The sequence below is a fragment of the Panthera onca genome, chromosome A3 (genome assembly GCF_046562875.1).
Source record: "Panthera onca isolate mPanOnc1 chromosome A3, mPanOnc1 haplotype 2, whole genome shotgun sequence".
NCBI classification, from domain to species: Eukaryota; Metazoa; Chordata; class Mammalia; order Carnivora; family Felidae; genus Panthera; species Panthera onca.
In genome coordinates, this window is record NC_138341.1 from 125,083,123 (window position 1) to 125,099,450 (window position 16,328).

General features: G+C 50.0%; 2 protein-coding genes across 2 annotated transcripts in view; one reads left to right on the forward strand and one right to left on the reverse strand.

The window, feature by feature from the left end:
• Positions 1-15,373, reverse strand: WFDC3 (WAP four-disulfide core domain 3). The gene is made up of 7 exons (XM_060619401.3): positions 15,141-15,373; positions 13,516-13,604; positions 12,923-13,054; positions 10,351-10,497; positions 2,312-2,443; positions 838-1,023; positions 1-214 (listed from the first exon to the last, which is right to left on the reverse strand). The coding sequence occupies exons 1-7, from the start codon at positions 15,371-15,373 to the stop codon at positions 198-200; spliced, it is 936 nt and encodes a 311-aa protein (XP_060475384.2). The 3' UTR covers positions 1-197.
• Positions 15,368-16,328, forward strand: part of DNTTIP1 (deoxynucleotidyltransferase terminal interacting protein 1) — a 26,941-nt gene continuing 25,980 nt past the window's right edge. Inside the window, exons 1-2 of the mRNA XM_060619387.2 lie at positions 15,368-15,476; positions 16,035-16,105. Coding sequence (XP_060475370.1) covers positions 15,372-15,476; positions 16,035-16,105 — 176 coding nt within the window. The 5' untranslated portion in view covers positions 15,368-15,371. The remainder of the gene's footprint in view (positions 15,477-16,034; positions 16,106-16,328) is intronic.

The window sequence follows — 16,328 nt, forward strand, 5'->3', positions numbered from 1 at the left end:
TCAGCATGAGCCTTTACTGGGGACAAGCAGCACCGAACACCATTGCCCAAATCCACGGCTATATTCCCACGGTCAGGGCAGCAGCAGGAACAGAAGCAGAGCAGGGAGGGCAATGAGAGCCCCCCGGAGGGTCACAGCCCCAGGATATCTCCCTCTCCTGGCAGCCAGAACAAGCCCCCTGTAGCAGCTCAGGACAGCTAGGACACCCGGGTCTCTGCAAAAAGAAGAAACATCAGGTCATAACTGTGCCCTCCTGGCTCCAGCTCCCCTCTACCCTAGAGAGGTTTCCCTTCTACACGCTAGAGAAGCATGGCATACGTTGCTCCCCAAAGCCTCGAATGGTGCCCTACTTCCCAGATAATCCAGTCCAAACTGGTGGTGAAGACTCTACTCCTTCAGATACCAACCTCATATCTCCTGGCATGAAAGCAGCCCAGCTGTTCCTTCACCCACACTTGCCCCACCCCCACCCAGTTCCCCAAACATGTCACACGTATTCCACCCTCTGTGCCTGCTAACCACCAGACTCGCTGTCCAGCGTGTACTCTGTGCTATTCTCCCTCTGTCACAGCCCACCTAGCCTTTAGGACCCAGATCAGATCCCACTTCTGGCAGAAAGACCTTCCTAAGGAGCCACTCCCACACAGAGAGCCTAGAAGCCCCAGCTCGTCTATTCAAGGATTCTTATCTGTGACACATGACCTTTTTCTCCCAACTAGCCTCTGCAGGGCAAGAACTTTGTCTCGACCTTCTGAAGCCCCCTGCCCGGCACCTAAGCCAGTGCTCGGCACCTAGCAGTTAAGTTGGCTGTTTTCAGCGATGACAGGCTGTACTCACCTAATTCAGAATCAGACCTGAGGGTCCAGCTGGGGTTTGTGGCCAGTTTGGCTCGCAGAATTGGTGGGACACAGAAGCGGCCGCAGCCTGACTTGCAGCACTTTTCCCCGGCCTGGCAGTTCTCATCCGTCATGCAACTGACAATGCACAAGCCCACCAAAATATTTGGACAATCACCACTCCGCCCTGCGAGATAAACAGGCACAGGTAAAGAGACAGGACAGTCGACTCCATAGACTCCACATTCTGACTGGCACTGAGACTCAGAGGCTCCAGATGAATCCATCCCTGACTGTAACTAGATCTTAACCAAACATCTGGCTGAGAAACCAGGAAGCTACAGCCTCTGAGAATAGGTAGGTCCCCAAGAGAGCATCTGGACCAATAGTTTTCAACTGGCATCTCAGATTTCCCTATGGTGGTCCCTCGGGGCTTGACGGCTCTGTGGGCGGGGCTGATTGGAGTCTGTCAAGACCACCACTCTCTCCCCCACACCTGGGCCTTATAGTGTTACTTCTTCAGGGAGGCCTTGTCTGCCAGACAAGGTTTGGTGCCCTGCTTTGTGTGCCTTTCATCAGAATTTATTACGATGCCTGATCCGTCTACCTTCCCTGATAAACTCTAAGCTACGTAAGGAAGAGAATCTGTCTTCAGAACCTTGAACCCTGCCAGGGAATCCACATGTTGTCTAAAAACAACATCTGAGCCAGTGATTCTGAAATGGAGTTCTACAGGGCCACGTGGGTGCTTCAGTCAGTTAAGCATCTGACTCTTGATGTCAGCTCAGGTCATGATCTCGTGGTCGTGAGATCAAGCTCACTTCAGGCTCTGCACTGTCGGGGCAGAGCCTGCTTGGAATTCTCTCTCTCTCCCTCTCTCTCTGCTCTTCCCCAACTTGTGCACTCGTGCACGCGCTCTCTCTCTCTCTCTCTCTCTCAAAATAAATAAACTTAAAGAAAAATTTTTTAATGGAGTTCTACAGTCTGGTACAAAAGGAGCATTCAAAAAGATGTATTTGTTTTTTAAAATATATTGAAGAAACAAAGAAATCAGAGCAGCAATGCTTTTCTCTGTTGCATACATGCTGCTAAGAAATCAGTCAGAAAATCCTGATCTTGGGCAACTCCCTCACTTTACAAACGAAGAAACTGGCTCAATGAAAGGAGTTTGCTTCCCTGAGGTCACAGAGCCAGTCGGCAGCAGAATGAAGCCCAGAAGCCACACTGCCCATCTTCCGGCCTCAGGACCCTTCCTACTAACCCACACTGCCTTCCCCCAGTTCTTTCAATGCCAACATGGGCCCCTGGGCCCTAGAAAGAGGGGTTGCTTTGGACTGGGGGGCTAGGAGGACAGGAAGCATGAGAACTCTCACCACCCCCCACCCTCCAGAAAGGGAAAGACAGGAAGGCCAGAGATGGCTCCCTCCCCATCCCACTCTGGAACTCAGGACTTGTTCCCCAAGGAGCCAACATACCTCCCTTAATGTCTCCACGGCAGGAGTGGCCACAGCCGGTGCTACAGCATTTAAGCCCCTGGGGGCAGGATACGTCCCCATCACACAGCTCCTTACACGGAAGGGGGTCAGCCGGACATTCACCTCCAGGCTCTGCCATAGAATCATAGCATTGGGGCTCAGAGGTGTTCAAGCCCAGTGTTTCTGGTTATTTTCACTGTGACTCTTGAGTGCAAAATACATCTTTCATTGTGTATGTTAATCCGTATGCATGCCTCAAACGTATATATTTATGTACACACATGTATATACTCTATAGTCTATTTCTTCTTTTTTTTAATGCTGGCCGTCAACTACTAAACTGATCTCAAGATTCGCCGTCTGGGAAACACTGCTGAGGTCTAACCCACTGTGGCAAACGTACCTATTGCCAGCCCCACAGTCACTCTCCGTCCCTCCTTCCTGTGGTAGGTGGTGGCCCCCAGTGAGCCACACCTCCCATACTATCTCTGGGCTGGGCTGTAAGGGACTTGCTTTGACCAACAGGACACCAGCAAGTGTGATGCAGGCAGAGGCGTGGTAAGCACTTGCATACTGGGGCTCATCCTCTTAAAACAATCCCCCCCCCACCACCGCCTCCTTGGAAACCAGCCGCTATGCTGTGAAGCAGCTTGGGCTCCACTGCAGAATGATGAGATGCCCCAAAGAGAGGCATGAAGAGAGGCATCCTGAACATCCCAGCCACCGTCAAGTTCCCCGCTGAGCTCCCAGCTGCAGGCAGCTTCATGAGTGACATGGCTGCACCATATAGGTTATGAGAACTAAGCTCAGCCAACCCACACGGCTGTGAGAAAGAGTCAATTGCTGGGATTTGAAGCCACTAAGTTCAGGAAGTGTTTGTTATGCAGCCATGGACAACAGAAACACTTGCTAATAAAGCCACAGGTTCATGCAGAGTCAATGAGCCCAGCCAGCTACAGTGAGTTGCTTCCCCATATTACCTGGTAACTAGAAGGACCAGAAATGAAGACATAAGCTGGGAAAATTCTGCATTCCCGACCCAGGTAATGCTCCTTTCAAACTGCCCCCTGGCTTCTCTTTCTTCCAGTGCAAAGACAGACATAACACAGGGAGGAAGAGCCGTCTTTTCTCAACCGTGAGGCAACTAATGAGGACAAAGACAAGGAAGGCAAAGGAGAAAGAAAAAAATAACCTCATCCTTGTTAGCATCAAGGAGCCACCACACCAGTCCTGGTACCTACTTCAGGACCTTTCGCTATATGAGAAAAATGTCATACCGACTCCGTTAATTTTCTGTTGCACACAGCCAAACATCCCTGATGCGCCCCTTCACCACCCCTAGGAAGATAATGACGCTCAGAGAAGTGAAGGGGTTTGCCCAGAACTACAGAGTGAGTCAGCGGCAAAGCAGGATGCAACTCAGCCTCTTGGTTTGCAAGGAAGCACTCTTTCTACTACACCATCCTTAAAACACGCAGGCACCAGGCCAGGTCCTCTGGAGCAGGCACTCCCTAAGAAGTCACACCCAAAACAAACTGATTCACCATGATTCATTCATCCCAGTGTTTGTTTCAAGTTTTTGAAATGGAGAAAAGAAGTGGCAGGCAATTAAAAGCATTGTAGAAAACCAAAGCAGGACCGGCCCAGGACCTTTGAGTAAGAACATGTGAGTACAAATGCATATGGCTGCCGGGAAGTCTGCCATGATGGAAAAAGCAAGTGCTGGACTCCAAGAACACGTGCAGCTGAACAATCAAGGTCTAATAACCCTGCATCCCAGGATTTTCCTGAACAGCCCCCCTTTCAAAGATTCTAGGCCAATGGCACATCACATCAAACCTGATTTTTAAAAAATTTTATTCATTTTTGAGAGAGAGAGAGAGAGAGAGAGAGAGAGCACAAGCGGGGAGGGGACAGAGAGAGAGGGAGACACAGACTCCAAAGCAGGCTCCAGTTTCCGAGCTGTCAGCACAGAGCCTGATGTGGGGACTCGAACCCACAAACTGTGAGATCATGACCTGAGCCGAAGTCAGACACTTAACCAACTGAGCCGTCCAGGCGCCCTTCAAACCTGATTTTTTATCCAGAAAATATGGCCACTGTAACTGCCGATGTACCCCTCCACACCTCCCCTCCTGTTTGACAAACACTAAAAATCTATTTAACAAAGAACAAAGCCTTTCATCCACAGTTAAGAAGGCTGGGCATAAAAACAATCTTCCTGGTGAGAAAAACCTAGCAACATAACTCCTCACGGAATTATACTGAGCAGCACCCTTCCCAGATTTCACCACTTTGCTGAGCTTGGCCCCAAAGTGACCAATGCCAGGAGCACTCTGCACTTTCTGCCCTCATCCCCGGGACCAGGCATTGAGACCAAACCTCTACTCTCTTCCACGACAGGCTTCCTTGAGGTCCCTGGGGTTTTGTCAAATACCAGAAGCATTGAATGGACTCTTGGGGAACAGGCTAAAGCCCTGAGGGTCAGAACATATGCCCTTTGACCAGGGCCCAGCATGGGCCCCCATGTCTGATGCCTAAATCCCTACCAATAATTCCCTACTCTCAGCTCAAACACTGGAAAGGGGTGTCACGACCTCCAAGCCGGACTATCCCATCCTTGTACTTTATACTCAACTGAAATCTGGCTTTCTAGAAGTTCTATCCATTGGCCCTTGTCCTATCCCCAGAGACCTGAGGAAAACATGGCTTGTGCCATCCCCTTAGATAGGATCCTCTGCCCTTCACCATCTCAGCTTTCCCAGACTAGGTAAGCTCAGTTCCTCATACCGCATGGTTTCTAGGCACCTCACAGTTATCTTACCAGGAACCAGGATGAGAAATAGGGAAGAGAGTCAGGATGGGAATGGTCATCCCCACCCTGCAAATATGTCTCTATCCCAAGACCCCAAGCTATCACCAAAAAAAAAGTGGAATAAAAATATGAAAGCCAGGAAATACTCGGACATAGGCTTTACTGCTGCCCCAGCTCCAACCTTCCACTATATCCGAGGGAAGGACTCCAGGTGCTGGCAGAAAAGTAAAACCTCAAAACTTCTTAAGCCAAGACAGGCCCTCAGAGCTATCAAACCTACTTCTCTTGCAAACAGACAGACAGACATCCAGGAAGAGGGGGCAGGATTGGCCTGAGGTCAATGGTGGCAGAATTGGGTCCCAAATTCCCAGCCCTGACACTAGATCCGGTGCCCTTTAAACCACATCACTATGACTCCCTACTTTCCACGAGGATTACCCAAAAATGAATCAATAAGAGCTAGGACTTGCTTAGCTCAATTCTGACAAAAGAGAAGACCTAGTGGTAGAGAGTTTTAGGGATTAGGAAAATGTATCAATAAACCAGTGTGTTGGGAGTCTCAAAGACAACTCCTAGGCTGGGTGATTTGCTAGGATTCACAAGACTCAGAGTACAGGGGCGCCTGGGTGGCGCAGTCGGTTGGGCGTCCGACTTCAGCCAGGTCACGATCTCGTGGTCCGTGAGTTCGAGCCCCGCGTCAGGCTCTGGGCTGATGGCTCGGAGCCTGGAGCCTGTTTCCGATTCTGTGTCTCCCTCTCTCTCTGACCCTCCCCCGTTCATGCTCTGTCTCTCTCTGTCCCAAAATTAAAAAAAAAAAAAAAAAAAAAAAAAAACGTTGAAAAAAAAAAAAGACTCAGAGTACAGTTGGACTCATGGCCATGATTTATTACAGCAGAAGGATACAAAGCAAAATCATCTAAGGGAAAAGGTGCATGAGGCAAAGCCCAGAAGAAACCAGGCACCAAGAGTCTTCTTCCGGTGGAATCACATGACACATGAAAACACATGTGAAGTGTTGTCTCCCAGGAATGCTCACGAGAGACTCAGGGTTTTTACGGGGCACTCTCTGCCTAGCAGATACGACTCTTACCAGTTACGGTGGTAGGAACACTCTCAAAAATCTAACTTCCCAGAAGCCAGCCAGGGCCAATGTTACAGGCAGGCCTTTCTAAGAACATCAATCTCAGGCCTGCTACATTAACTCTTTTCTCAACAACCAGCAGTGAGGTTTCAGGAAAAGGTCATCCAAGCACACAGGGAGCCCATGCCACCCATCTGTCCAAAGGATATACTACACATGTTGTAATAAGCAAAACAGTGGCCACAGGTGATGAGGAGTGATCAAGTTTCATGGTGTGAGAGAGGGGACCGTGAGGGATCCAAAGGAGACAACTCTTAGACCATAATCTGAATCTTTGCTCCAATACCTCTTCCTCCCCAAGTGCTCCCATCACTCAACTTATTCCAGCCACACACCTAAGCACTGTTCTTGACACTTCCTCTGCCTCAGCACCCACATCCACTTACTTCTTCACCTGTCAACTCGACCTTGAAAAGTACTCCAAGCCTGCCAGTTTCCCACGTCCACACCGTCACCACCCTGGTCTAAACCGTGCTCACCTCCCCCCCAGCCTGCCACAACGGCCTCTTAACTGGCCTGCCATCTGCTACATTTGCCCCCATCCATCCATTCTTCACACGCCAGCAGGGTGGTGATTTTAAAATGAAAACCGGGGACATCTGAGTGGCTCAGTTGGTTGAGCATCCGACTCAATTTTAGCTCAAGTCATGATCCCAGGGTCGTAGGATGGAGTTCCCCATCAGGCTGTGCTCTGAGCATGGAACCTGCTTAGGATTCTTTCTCTCTCTCTCTCTCTCTCTCTCTCCCTCCCTCCCTCCCTCCCTCCCTCCCTCTGCCCCTCCCCTGCCCATGTGCATGCTTTGTCTAAAAAATAAAATAATTTTTTTTAATGAAAACTGGACCAGGACTCTCCTTCCACACTTCCACACTTCCAGTGAGCAAATAAGTGAGTGAGCAAACAGGCCAGACTTCAGACAGGTGGAAAGCTGAACAGGGAGGCACTGGTATCACAGTCTGAGCTGTTAAGCATTATTTGGTAGGTTTTGTTCCGGCTTTTTAAATACATTTCTTCCAAACTGTATGATACAGACTGAATGTTCGTATTCCCCTAAAATTCGTATCTTGAAATCTAACCCGCAATGTGATGGTTTTAGGAGATGGGGCCTTCGGGAGGTGATGAGGTCAGGAGAGGGGAGCCCCCATGAATGGGATGATGCCCGTATTGCCCTTCCGCCATGTGAGGTCACGGTGAAAACACAGCAGTGTGTGAACCGGGAAGCTGGCCCACACCAGACACTGACTACGCTGGCACCTTAATCTTGGACTTCTCAGCCCCCAGAATCATAAGAAATTAATTGCTGTTATTTATAAGCTACTCAGCCCGTGACACTCTGTTAGCGCAGCCCAAAGGACTAAGACACTACATTATCACACTTTGAGGTAAACTTCCTCATCTCCACTTTTACAGATGACAAAGGTGAGGTTCAGAGAGATGAAAGGACTTGCCCAAGGCCACAAAGCAAGCAGAGAAGCCAAGACTCAGATGCAGGTGCAGACGAGAACTGCCTGAGGGGAGCAGGTCCCAGAGTCTGCCCTGAGCCCTCTGGAGGCTTGACTGTCCCTCCACTGTACCAAACAGACCAGCACTGACGATGGTAAACCTCTGGCAATGTCAGAACTGAGGGAAAGCAGGAACCACCCAGAGCCCAAGACAGACGGCTTCCTGTGACCTTGAGTATAGCAACCAGTCCCATTGGGTGAGTGGGCCAGTGCAGGACTGAAGCTATAGAAAAGTCATTAACTATGGACACAGCAACCAGGATAGCTTCCGGCCAGTCTAGGAACCCCACTCGGCCAATGCACTCTGGGAGATCTTTAGGGGGATCACTACTGCAGCCCGCCTGGCTCGAAGGGAAGAGGAATCCCCATCAGGGCTGGCCAGGCCCCAGAGCAGCTCACAAAGTGCCTTGCCTGGGTGCCAGCCTCACCCTCGGCCCCCGTAATTCAGCCATCAGCTTCACACACTGGGAAGATTGTGCTGGGCCCTACCGGCTGGCAGGGAGTGACCCGCCTAACACAGATTCCCAGGCTCTGTTTCCAGAGCTGGGCCTCAAGAGTCCTGGCAAGGAGTACAACCCTCTATTCTCTTTTATGGGCAGGGCGCCCAAAAGATCTGCCTAAGCCAGACACAGCCCCACTGGGTTACAGGGAAGGGGCCCACCGCCTGGGGAGGTTTGGCCAGAAGGAAAGAGATTGTCACATGTTGTGGAGTTTCAGGGTCTCAGAGAGGGAGTGATCAGGGGAGGAGAAAGCAATCCTGATTCGCGACAAAAGGAGTTGGTTAGAAACTGTACTCCTGATGAAGCCCACCTTAGTAGGCGAGAGGAAGGAAGCTAATGTGTAATGTATACTAAACACCTTACATACTTTGAATCATTGCAACAACCTCCGAGGCTTATTCTTTCCATTTTATAGAGAAGGGAACTGAGGCTCAGGGAAGCAGAAGACACTTGACCAGGGACACGCTGGCCAGTAACTGGTGAGCCTTCAGGTTTGAACCCGGCTCTCTGACAACCAAAACCTACTCTTTTCTACTGTAATATTCTGCCACATGCGCTCAGAGGCGAGAAAGGTTCCAGTTTCTTCAGAAAACCTAATGGGAGGAATGATGTAAGACCCCATTTAAGACAACAAAGAAGATAATAAAGTATCTTGGGCATTACCCTATCAAACAGTATTTTAAAACTATAAAATACCCTGAAACACACCAAATACACTTGGACAGTGGGAAGACAAAGATTCAACATAAAAATATCAGCTGTCCCTAAATTAATGTATACATCTAACACCTCTCCAATAAAAATAGCCTCTGTATTGGAGGAGGGGAGTGATAGACAGTATGATAAAATATATTTGGAAGCACAAACAAGCAAAATTAATCATAAAAATCTGGAAACAAGAGAGAAATGAGAAGGGGCTAGACACAGGAGACAGACACATCGTCAATTCCTAATACCTTTGGCGGGGGCGGAGGGCAGGGGAGGGCCTCTCAGGGAATGAAGGAGGAGGCAAGCAATCGAGCAGAAAGTTCTGTCACTTCCACCTCCTGACCGCCAAATTCTCTCCACTGTGTCACCTTTCCTGTGTCCCCACTGCCAACCCCCTGGTCTGACTGGACTCCATCCTCAGCAAGAAGCATCCGGTCCCTCCCTGTCTCTACTCCAACCGTACCAGCTTTCTTTCGATTTCTCTAATGTGGCAAAGCTCCTGGGATGCTCATCACACCCTTCGCCTGGCTAACCTCAACTCCAGGTGAAATATCACTGCCCCAGACAGGCCTTCCTTGACCACCCAGTCCAAAGCCAGCACCCCCTCTTTCTATCTCTCAGCACCCATTAGTTTTCCTCCATATCCTTCTCACAGTTGGAAAGTGTATGTTCACCTGCTCATTTGGGAAACCTCTTTCTCCCGCACCAGACCATGAGCTCCAAGAAGGCTGGGATGGAAGCCCCTTTGTTAACCACAATATACCCGGAGCCCATGCTAGATCTAGGAAACAATAAACATTCAACAAATAATTGGTGAAGACATAATGTGTAAATGGAGAATTTGGGGCATGAGAATCCTGCAAAAGGTAGGAGAAATCTCTTTCAAACACCTCTCTACCAGAACCAGAATAAAACAGGGCACATTTCCAGTAGGAGATGGCCTACCTAGGTGCGGACAGAGGGGACATAAGGCCTCAGAAGCAAGTGAGCAGGGAAAAGCTTGCTGCCTTGCATAGGTACCAAGATTCTATCTTGCTGTCTCCCTGCAGATTCTCGAGCTAAGAATAGAGAAGACTGCAACTGACAAGGGGCATTGAGAATTAGCCAAGAGCTTTCAAATCTGCCTGCCAATAAGGACACGCCAAGATTTCCATTCTGGCAGCCTCCTCTGCCTGCCTGGACCACATACCACAGATCATCACGGCTGGTAAGCCTTTGTCTATCTTTTTTTAGAAAGGTTCTCAGAACATGGCAGGCACTTAATTATTGTCTTTCAAAGTAAAGTGAAACCAGCAATAAGATGGTATGGGCTTATTTGAGAAAGAAACAAGTAGGCCCCCAAAGAGCCCATGGGGCCCGAGGTAGTGTTTCTTACCCAGCTTTGGTTGAGACACTGGGACCACACAGCTCTTGTTGCAGCCAAACGCGCAGCATTTCTTTCTACCCGGACAAGTCTCATCAGTGACGCACCTTTGGAAACAGGATTGTTTCCGAACAGCCCTGGGACAATCTCCTTTCCTCCCTGTAGCAAAAAAGAGAGACAGCCACACACTCAAAAAAGAGAGAGAGAGAGAGAGAGAGATAATGGTGCCCGGTGGCACCCACGGGTGTAGCAAAAGGGAAAATCAAAGCAAGGAAGCCCTGAGCTTCTTTAGGACTCTCAGCTCTGGTGCTAGAGCAGAGACAGTGATAACAGCTCACATTTACTATAAGGTTTACTGAGTTTACCTGTGCCAGGAACCTCTCATTTGATCCTCACAACAATTATCCCCATTTTACACATGAGAAAATTGAGGCTTAAAAGCTTAACACTTACAAAGAGCTGTTTAAAGCTTACCTAAGGCAATCACTTCTCGGCCTTTTGGCTAAGATCAAGTGTAAAGCTTTACCTGAGGCACGGAAAGCCTGCTTGGCTCTGGGGTCTACTCTTTTGATCGCTACCTTTTTTTTTTTTAATGTTCATTTTATTTTTTAAGAGAGAGAGAGGGAGACAGAATGTGAGCAGGGGAGGTGCAGAGAGAGAGAGGGAGGGGCGCCTGGGTGGCTCAGTCGGTTAGGCGGCCGACTTCGGCTCAGGTCACGATCTCACGGTCCATGAGTTCGAGCCCCGTGTCGGGCTCTGTGCTGACGGTCAGAGCCTGGAGCCTGTTTCAGATTCTGTGTCTCCCTCTCTCTGACCCTCCCCTGTTCATGCTCTGTCTCTCTCTGTCTCAAAAATAAATAAACGTTAAAAAAAAATTTTTTTTTTTTAAAAAAAAGAGAGAGAGAGAGGGAGAGGGAGACACAGAATCCGAAGCAGGCTCCAGGCTCCAAGCTGTCAGCACAGAGCCTGACATGGGGCTCGAACCCACGGACTGCAAGATCATGGCCTGAGCCAAAGTCAGACACTCAACCAACTGAGCTACCCTCCCTCCTTTAACAGGCTTTTAACAGGCTTTAACAGGCTTCCCTGCACAACTTTGCCCTCCAGTCTTCACAGGAACACCAAGTTCAAATAAAAGACAGAGGGGCACCTGGGTGGCTCAGTCAGCTAAGCATCTGACTCTTGATTTTGGCTCAGGTTATGATCTCACAGTTTGTGGGTTCGAGCCCCGCATTGGGCTCTGCACCAACCGCACAGAGCCTGCTTAGGATTCTCTCTCTCTGCCCTTCCCGCACTCATTCTCTCTCTCTCTCTCTCTCTCTCTCTCTCTCTCTCTCTCTCAATAAATAAATAAACATTAAAATAATAACAATAGGGGTGCCTGGGTGGCTCAGTCAGTTAAGTGCCTGACTTTGGCTCAGGGCATGATCTCACGGTTCGTGGGTTCAAACCCCATATTGGGCTCTGTGCTGACAGCTCAGAGTCTGGAGCCTGCTTCAGTTTCTGTGTCTCTCTCTCTGCCCCTCCCCTGCTCATGCTCTGCGTCTCTCTTTCTCAAAAATAAATAAACATTAAAAAAGTAAAAATAAATAAATAAAATAATAATAAAAGACAGAGATCATCTGTTATGTGTTCTTTCCTGATGAAAGACAAAGAACTGGGAACTGAGTGATTAGAGGCCCCAAAAGGGGGAGGAGGGTCTGCAAGCAAGCTAGATCTCAAGAACCAATCCAGGGGCACCTGAGTGGCTCAGTTGGTTGAGCGTCTGACTTTCGCTCAGGTCATGATCTCGCAGTTCGTGGGTTCAAGCCCCATATCTGGCTTTGCTCTGCCTGCTTCAGAGTGTCTCCCTCTCTCTTTGCCCCTCCCCAGCTTGCACACACGTATGCTCTCTCTCTCAAAAATAAACATTAAAGTTCTGACTCATTTGGAGAACTGGACGCTTGGGTCTGAGAAGGGGCCAACAGGAGGGCCTTTAAATTTGCTTGTGCTTCTCAATGGTTGTCTTTTTACTTTTCTAGCATGATTATTCTAGAAGCCTACTTGGGACAGTGCCCTTTCACAGATCAGTGTCTAATCTGGTGACTGAAGGGCTGAAGTTGGGAACTTAGCCTCTTGGAGAAGTGCTGTTGAGACTTCTGGGTCGCCTAGATAGTGGCTCCTGCCACTTGAATCTTTGGGCTGCAATGAGGAGTGAAGAGCCATGTCCTTTCTCCCTGGCTCCTATGGATTTTGCTAACGAGAGGATGTGTCTTATTTGGTGTTGAGCAAATCCTAGGAACTTCATCTAACTGTCTTGCATTAACCTGTGAGCAGCTTTGAACTTGAGAAAAAAAACTGCATAGAAATTTTGAGATATTTAAATATCATTCAGACCACTTTGCTTCATTGTAATCAAATACTTGGTCTTGTCAAAAGGATTCTAATAAAATGCTTTAGAGCAAAAAAAATAAATAAATAAACTAAAATAAACATTAAAAAAAAGAGAGAGAGCAATCTAGGAGGTGGGAAGCTCTCCAGGTCTTTCTAGCCCAGAGGCAAGGTCAGAAAGCACACCTGGATTTTGCCCGTCCAGCCAACATACCCTTCAGAATGCCTCCTCGGCAGACCCGACCACAGCCGTTGCTGCAGCACTTCTGCCCAGCCGGACATGATTCGTCCCCCCAGCACAGCTCTTTGCATAGGTTCTTATTAGGAGGGCATTCTCCTTCTTTCACTGCAAAAGATAGCACGCGAGATTAGGGCAACTGGCTGAGCCTCAAGAAACAGGGAATGAAAGCCAAGTGCACTTCAAGGATTTTTCAGGCTCTGCAAACATTCCTATCCAATATCTCTGCAACCACTTTCTCCTCCCCCCACACAACCAGTGAGACACGCCCACCACTACTAAACAACCAGCCACTTTGTGGATAAAGAGAGGGAAAGGTTGGGGTGATCTTGTTCCCATTTAAGGAGCCCTAGGGAAAACCTAGAACCTCTAGTAAGCCAGACTGGAAGTCCTACCTCCGAGCCAGGAAGACCTACCCTGGCTGTCCTGAGAATCTACACATCCAGTCCTGTCCTACAGGGATCACCATTTCCACAAATAAGGACTCTCACTTCAAAAAGAGGCAGGGGATAATTTCTCCTTAGTCACTTTCTATTACTGTCAGCCAAGGAATCCAAGTAATAGCTCACCATGCTCTCCAGAAGCCACCCAGGATATCAGGGACCCAAGAGCAAGAAGTGCCTTCAGGAGGAAAAGGCAGCTCAACATGACGATGATGCTGAGAAGTGAGATGAGCACTTAGTCCAGGCCGGAGGTATACACGTTGCCCAGAGCATCAACCAAAGGAAGGGCAGGACTAGGAGACTGGCCCAAACCCAGCCCCAAAGTCTCCCCTTGTGCAATATCCCCCAGGATGTCTTCTCCTGACAAAAAGAAAAGTGACTGGTCGCTGGTGTGTGGGAAAATTCCTGGCACTCCCAAAAGGCACATGTGATGATGGTGATCAGACTCTGTAATGCAATACACACAACATCCCTGGACAATGATGAGGAACCTGTTCAGTAGCTGGGGAAATGTAGGGAGGGCCACTAGATAAAGGAGCCTCTGGAAGGACCCAGCCGCAGCCAAAGTGACAGAGGGAAGGACCAGAGACACGACTTAATAATAACCAAAGCTAATAAAATGTACTGTGGCTCCTGTTCATCTGACGCTGCTTATCCCAGTAAGGTTAAAGGGCAGAGGAAATTCAAGGCCCAAAGTAAAAATCTCCTTAATAGAGCCAGAGTTTGGTGCCATATAGTTGCCTCATCGTTTTAAGGCTGATGTGGGAGCATGGAGATAATTAACATTTGTTGACGACCTAACATCTGCTTTGTGTGTATTATTCATTTTAATCCTCACAATAATCTTGCAGAGGTAAGAAAGGTGATTCAGAGGGGTTGAGAAAGAATGCCCAAGGTCATTAAGCTAGTAAGTAGTGGCTACCAGAATTTACTAATAGTAACAATAGAGGACATTGCCTGAGGGTTTACTTGCGCCACAGTTCTAAGTGCTCTACATGAATTAACTGCATGTAGTTAATCCTCACTGCAATCTTATAGGTTAGGTACTATTATCCCCACTCTACAGATGGAAAAACTGAGGCACAGAAAGAAACGTGGGTCAGTTAGTAGTAGACCAAAGGTAGGCAGCCCAATTGCATAGTCAATGTTGTTAATCACCATATCATATTGAATTGGAACTCAGATCTTTCTACATGTAAAACTCGTGTACTTTTTACTCCCCCATATTGTGACCTGGTAAAAGGAACTTTCTCTACCACCCATAAATCGATCCAGTTCTCTTCACGGACCTCTTACCTCTAAGCCAGAGCTAAGAGGAGCTCCATAGCTGTTAAGCCCTTGCATCCCCTGCCCATCCCAGAATCACCCCTCTGGGGATAGAAGCCCAGCTCCCTGGGGCTTGGGGAGTCCACGGCCCAAGACTCAACCTTCATTATGATGCCTTCAGATGCTAGAGGCAGCCCCTGGCGTCTAGGCCTGGAGGGCCCCGGTGGGTAAGCGTTTGGGACGGCACGGGCCAGAGCCCCTCTTGTTGGGTTATCGGGTCCCCGTAGTAGGCCCACTCCCTCCATTCCGGGGGGATGAGTACGAGGCATATTAAATTCTACGGCTTTCAAAGACTGGACGGTAGGCGCCGCTGTGCTCCCCTCCGCTCCCCAACCCCAGCCCAGGGAGCCTGCTGCCCTCCTCCTGCCCCACACTTCTCCACCGGCCTTGACCCAACGGGGAGCGTTCCGGGACCAAACACCCACAGCCCACACGGGACGCGCGGCCCCGCCCCGGACGCAGCCCCGGCGACCGCGCACTCAACGCCTGTAGGCGTCTCAGACCCTGGCGAGTCGCGGCCGTTTGGTTCCCATGGAAACGCCGCAGCTCCCCGCGGCGCGCTTCCGGGCCGGCGAACAGCGCGCTGCAATGACGTCACGAGGCCACTTTCCGGCCGGTGGTAGAGTCGGTCTGAAGTTGTGGGGGCCGGGGGAGCCATGGGGGCCACTGGCGACGCCGAGCAGCCGCGGGGACCCAGCGGGGCAGAGCGGGGCGGCCCCGACCTGGGCGACGCGGGCGCAGCGGGGCAGCTGGTTCTCACGGTGAGGGCGCCCCCGGGGAGGCCGGGGCTGGGCCTGGGCTCGGGCCGGCTGGGCCTCGGGCTCCCGGGACCCTGGCCCGCGGGTGAGAGAACGCGGCGGCTGGTGCTGCTGCCCAGGGAGTTGGCGTTTTCGCAGTCCAACGACCTGGATTCAAATTCTGGTGCCGCCTTCCTCGCTAGGTGACGTGAGCAAGTCCTGCCAACCCCTGAGCTCCAGTTTCCTCTTCTGTAAAATGGAGATGATTAGTGCCTGCCTCATAAAGTTGTGGGGATGGGGTGTAAGTACGAGGAAAGCGCCCAGCACACCACCTGCCCCAGAGTAGCCCCTCGGTAAACACTGGTTACCTTCCTCCTGCCGTTCCAGAAAAGGTGGGGTTGGGACCTTTGGAGGCAGGAAACTTTTCTTCAGTTCCTCCTCCCTCCCGGGCAGGGCCTTTCAACCGCTGCCCTCCCGCCAACCCCGTCCCAGAGAAGCGGGGATGTTTACGTTTAAGTTCATCTCCACCCTCCACCCCAGTGTCATGGACCTCAGTGACACCCGTTCCCTTGGTCCCCACAGAACCCTTGGAACATAATGATAAAGCACCGGCAGGTGCAGCGAAGGGGCCGCCGCTCACAGATGACGACAAGGTAAGGCTGGTCTTGCGTATTTACCTCCCAGGCATTGGCTTGGATGGCACCTTTGGGGTCCCCACTGCACCGAGCTGAGAAGAGATAATGAGCCATTGGAAAGGGCACTGGACTAAGAAAGAGGAGACTAAGATTCTGTAACTCTGTGTGACCTTGGTTGAATCATTGTCTCCTCTGAACTGATGTACCAAATGAGGGGTAGTCATGGATTCAACCGTGCCTA